Raw genomic sequence first — 4,637 nt, 5'->3', positions numbered from 1 at the left:
TTTTACTTTTATCATCCCATAGGCGTTGATGACCAGAGGGTTTTACGCCTTTAAGCAAAAATCAACAACAACAACATTATAAAAATTATATATGGAAGATCCTTCGGGTGTGGTAAAAATAAATATATAAATAAAGTAAATAAACTTTTTATTTTTTGATTAACTTAACACTATGGGTTTATATGACAGTTGATCTAAAAATAAAAAGTTAAAAAATGAATGAAATTGTGGCAAAATATGGTAATTTGACTTGTAATTAATGACCTGAGCAGAATAGCCTGCAAAACTTTTGTTAAAGAATTGGACGTGAGGTGTAAATTTATATTTAAGATTGTCCTTGAGGATACCTGAATTGGCCGAAACGTTGGACAATTGATAATAGCGTTGAGACATAAATGGATACCAATTAATTTGTTTATAAAAAAAAAAAAATATTTTGTTTGTTTTATATGCTAGTTCAATGTTTTGAATATGAGTGATTATTTTTTAAAATTTCTTTAGTGAATCCCTTCTTTGATTTATTCAGACGTAGTATTTTTCTAAGATAAACTTTCTTAATGACTTGAATATGGCTCATAAACAGCCGCGGGTAATAAAACCCTGAGCCTCATAGGTGTTTTTTATTTTTCATTACAATTAATTTTTGATTGAGAGCCACTAATTAAGATCTGTTATAAGCTCTGAGCGAGATCTATAATTGATAGAGACAGGTGCAGGGGGCTCAGGTTCAAGTCCATGACTACAGCAGTAGCAACAAACACTCACAATAGAGTTGTTTAATTATTCTGCTTAACTGCGGTAGTCATTACCTTCAATGATTGATGTTGGGAAATTATACGACGCTGCGGTGCAATTCCTGCACTGTCTCCCTCGGCATATTATATATTATTAGTAATAGTATTCAAGTAAGTATAGATAAGCAATTGCTTATAACTTGGCTATCCTTAATCGATTTCTATTTTCCGTCTAGGGAATGAAGCTACGATATTGTAAATTGGATGCAATATAAGAGTATTTTCAATTATCAGTTATCAGGCTTTTTATATATTTTTATTTGATACAAGTTCGGCCTGGTAGTGCTACATCGTTAGTATAACAGTTACATTTTTTTAAACAATTGTTTATATTGTTGATTGGGGGGGGGGGGAATTATAGTCTCGTACAAAACCCCTAACTATATACAACGTTATAAATAAAAACGTACTATAAAATAAATAAAAAAAAGAAATAATTCTTAATAAAAGAGAAGAGTAAAGTTAATAACGACGTCCGTAGATTTAACAAAGCAAACAATCGCCCTCTAATGAGAAAAAAACAAGTTAATTTGAAAAAAGAACGTAAAGCAAAAAAAAAATTAATAAAATAGACATAATGGCAATAATTGAATTGATAAATGTAGAATTTATTTCTTGATGTCCTGCAGCAGCCTGGACTTCAGTCTTCGGGTTGTGGTTGGGTTTCCAAGTTGTAGGTCACTGCTCCTTTAACTGTAGGTAACTGGGATTGGAAATTCATGAAAGTTAATGTATTGTTAAAATATTGTCTCTATTTGTAATTCCCGGTGCAATTTCTTACAAACCAAGAGACACACAAATCCACTGCGATTCTTAGAACTTTATTTATAAGCCTTTACAAGGACTTTATTTATAAGTGGGTATGTACTCTATTGATTGTGATAGTGGAAATTACATAGAGATGTTTCATAAATGACAAATTAAATACCGTCATTCGAATTATCGATTCTCGTACTTTCGTAAATATTTTACTCGTAATGTAATCATTAATGTTTCAAGTTCTGATGTTATGGTTCTGTACCCAACCCTATTGTTGTTTGAACTGATATATACATGGAAATTCATAGTTGTATTAATTGTCTATATTATTAATTCAGTATATTAAAATATTTGATTATAAAATATTTTTAAAAAATATTAGGGAAAAGCCTTCTAAATTCCCCGTTTTGCAACTGTTTTCGGTCCGAATAGTTACGTAATACTTTATTTTCAAATACCTTAAGGAGCTGTTCTTCCTTTAATGCATAAAGCTACGATTCGCACCCCTAAAGAACAGTGGGAAGGATAATTGTTTTGTAAATAATAACTTTAAAGTCTCAGGGCAGAGTGCGCGAGCTGTGCTGTTTTGTAATTGAAAAATAACAAGAATTCCCCGCCATTAACCTTGTTTTTATTTCCTCATTAATTTCGTTCTTTCTAGTTACCGAAGAAACCTAAATACTTAAACCTATCTACCTGTTCAAATGTTTTTTTTCTATATTTATATCATTTAAAATGTTCACGTTGCGTAGATAAATAATTCAATTTATATAAATATTATATTAATAAATTAACAATACTTTAAATATTCGAACATAATTTAAAAAAAAAAACTGTTATTTTAGAAACGATAAAAATCTTTTTATATCACTTTCGATAAAATATTTTTATACTCAATTTATTAATATCAGAAACCGTTTCTCTATAGAAGTACGACTTTTTGAAGTCCTCCTGTTTCAAGGTTTATTTTCTTCAATTTTAATAATGCAACAATAAATAATAAATATAATTGCTCGCTTATATTTAAGTCATAATTAATAGAAAAATTATTCATATATATATATTTCACTTTTCTTACAATAAATTTCATTTTATCCTTTAGTCCATTTTATAGTCCCTATTTCTTTAATATAAAATATACTATACTCCCTGTGTTTTCAATATAAGAATACTATAGTCCCTATATCTTAAATATAAGACATGCTATAGTCCCTGTGTCTATAATATAGGATACACTGTAGTTCCTGATTCATTAATATAATTTTATTTCGTTTTTGTTTTTTTTAACTATTACTAAAATAAAACAGAACCAAACTAACTCAAAACTATCACTGACACGGGGCATTAAAAAAAAATTGAACAAGAAAAACACAGTATTTTACTGTTAGTAAATAAATACAACAAAATAAGTATTAGTGGAATAAGAAACTTTTTACTTATGGTTTTAAGAAACTCGTAAAAAAATAAAAAATTGTAATCAATTCATTAAGTTGGTTTCCATACAAATCTAAGGTGATACACAGTTCCATAAGCCTACATGTATACCAAAATTTGCACAACTTAATTCTTTAATTTTTATTGATGTACACAATTACGCAACCAGCAATAGCTAAGGAGTTTTCTTAAGCTTCCTTCGCCTTTTCACAGTTATACATCAGAATCTACCGAAAAAATAAATGAGTTTTCTATTACTTCTAGTCTAACTTGAATTTTCAGTCGAGTAATATATGTTTTTTACTTGCAGGTCAGAAAGCGGAAAAGCGGCCAAAGTACGCGTTACCTTCTTCGAGTGCGAACGACCACAGACGTTGAGCTCCCCGGAGCCGACTGATATCACAGAGGCATTGGATGCTCCTTTCGTCATGAACCAAACCGAATCATCGGCCTATCAAAGGCAAGCAAGGTATGTCTCCTCTTATATCCTATCTTATTTATTTTTATTTTTAATTTCAAACGACTAACCTGGAATCCTCACACAAAACTGAAAAGACAAGAAACTGCACGTCGATTTCCACTATTTCGGCACTTACTAGACAAACGGTCTAAACTTCCAATTCATTACATAAGACTGATTTACATGACAATTATAAGGCTTATCCTTTAAAAAACATTTTTATCATCCTATCTGAACATACGGAGTTGAGCTTTGGGCCTCCACTAAACCTTCGAATTCCTCTCGTATCCAGTCCTTACAATCCAAAATCCTTCGTAAAATCCTTAATGCTCCCTACTTTGTCATAAACAAAATCATGCACAAAGACCTTTATGTTCCATTTGTAACCGATCTAGATACCAATCCTTCCATTATAAACTCCCTAACCACTGAAATCTATTAGTTTCTAATCTTGATTCCTCTTTCATTCCGGACATTCTGCGAGGCGTCTGAAAAGAAGTTGGCCTCGAGACCTTATATTGTAAAAATGTTTTTAGAGTGTTACCAATGGGTAGTTTCTCTACATGCTTATACCATACCATTTTGATATTACTTCAAATATACTTGATGTATTTTATGTACAGTTGTAAATATCAATAAATAAATGTTTTTAAAAAATTTTAATTTAATGAAATTCAAAACTATATTTTAAAAATAAAATAAATGAATATGTTATGTATGATAAGACTTATTCTTTAGATCCATTAAAAATTCAAAAATGCGAAACTATGACAAATCCATGTATGCAGAATCTTGTTATTTGCTTTGATGGATTATTTTCTTGGAACGATTATAATGGAGGGATACGCTTCTAGGACGAGCGATACAAGTAGGCGGCGTCTATACCTTTCGTAGGCGTGGCATTCGCTCATAGTTACGAATTGACTGTTGACAGATAACAGTTGGATCGGCAGAGGGATAAAAAAAAATTTAGTATTACTCAAAGCGTGGTCACATTTTTTTTGATAATGTTTTTTTGTTTTTTTAATTACTAATTAATTCTCAGTCACTTTTTTGTTGTAAGCATTTAAAATTATAAAAATTAACGTTTACTGTTTTTATTTATTTATTTAATAAATAACGTTTTCCATTATATATGAAACAATTATTTGTATCAAAGTTTATATTTTAAGGTTTTCCTGTTCGTATTC

The 4,637-nt window shown here is 30.0% G+C and overlaps 1 protein-coding gene across 2 annotated transcripts in view; it reads left to right on the top strand.

The window, feature by feature from the left end:
• The window catches only part of LOC136795079 (uncharacterized), a 197,974-nt gene extending 194,445 nt beyond the window's left edge, over positions 1-3,529 (top strand). The window contains exon 2 of one of the 2 annotated variants that reach the window (XR_010845105.1): positions 3,298-3,438. Coding sequence is in view for 1 of the 2 variants with exons in the window: in XM_067053316.1 (XP_066909417.1) it covers positions 3,298-3,514 (217 nt within the window). In the remaining variant the exon portion in view is untranslated. Of the gene's footprint in view, positions 1-3,297 lie in introns of both variants that reach the window. The other variant, XM_067053316.1, reaches the window with a different exon arrangement.
• The last annotated feature ends 1,108 nt before the right edge of the window (positions 3,530-4,637 follow it).

The sequence above is a fragment of the Halyomorpha halys genome, unplaced genomic scaffold (assembly GCF_000696795.3).
Source record: "Halyomorpha halys isolate HHAL.00 unplaced genomic scaffold, Hhal_1.1 Scaffold1515.1, whole genome shotgun sequence".
NCBI classification, from domain to species: domain Eukaryota; kingdom Metazoa; phylum Arthropoda; class Insecta; order Hemiptera; family Pentatomidae; genus Halyomorpha; species Halyomorpha halys.
Note: the sequence above shows the minus strand (reverse complement) of the source record. Positions and strands in the feature narration are given on the sequence as shown.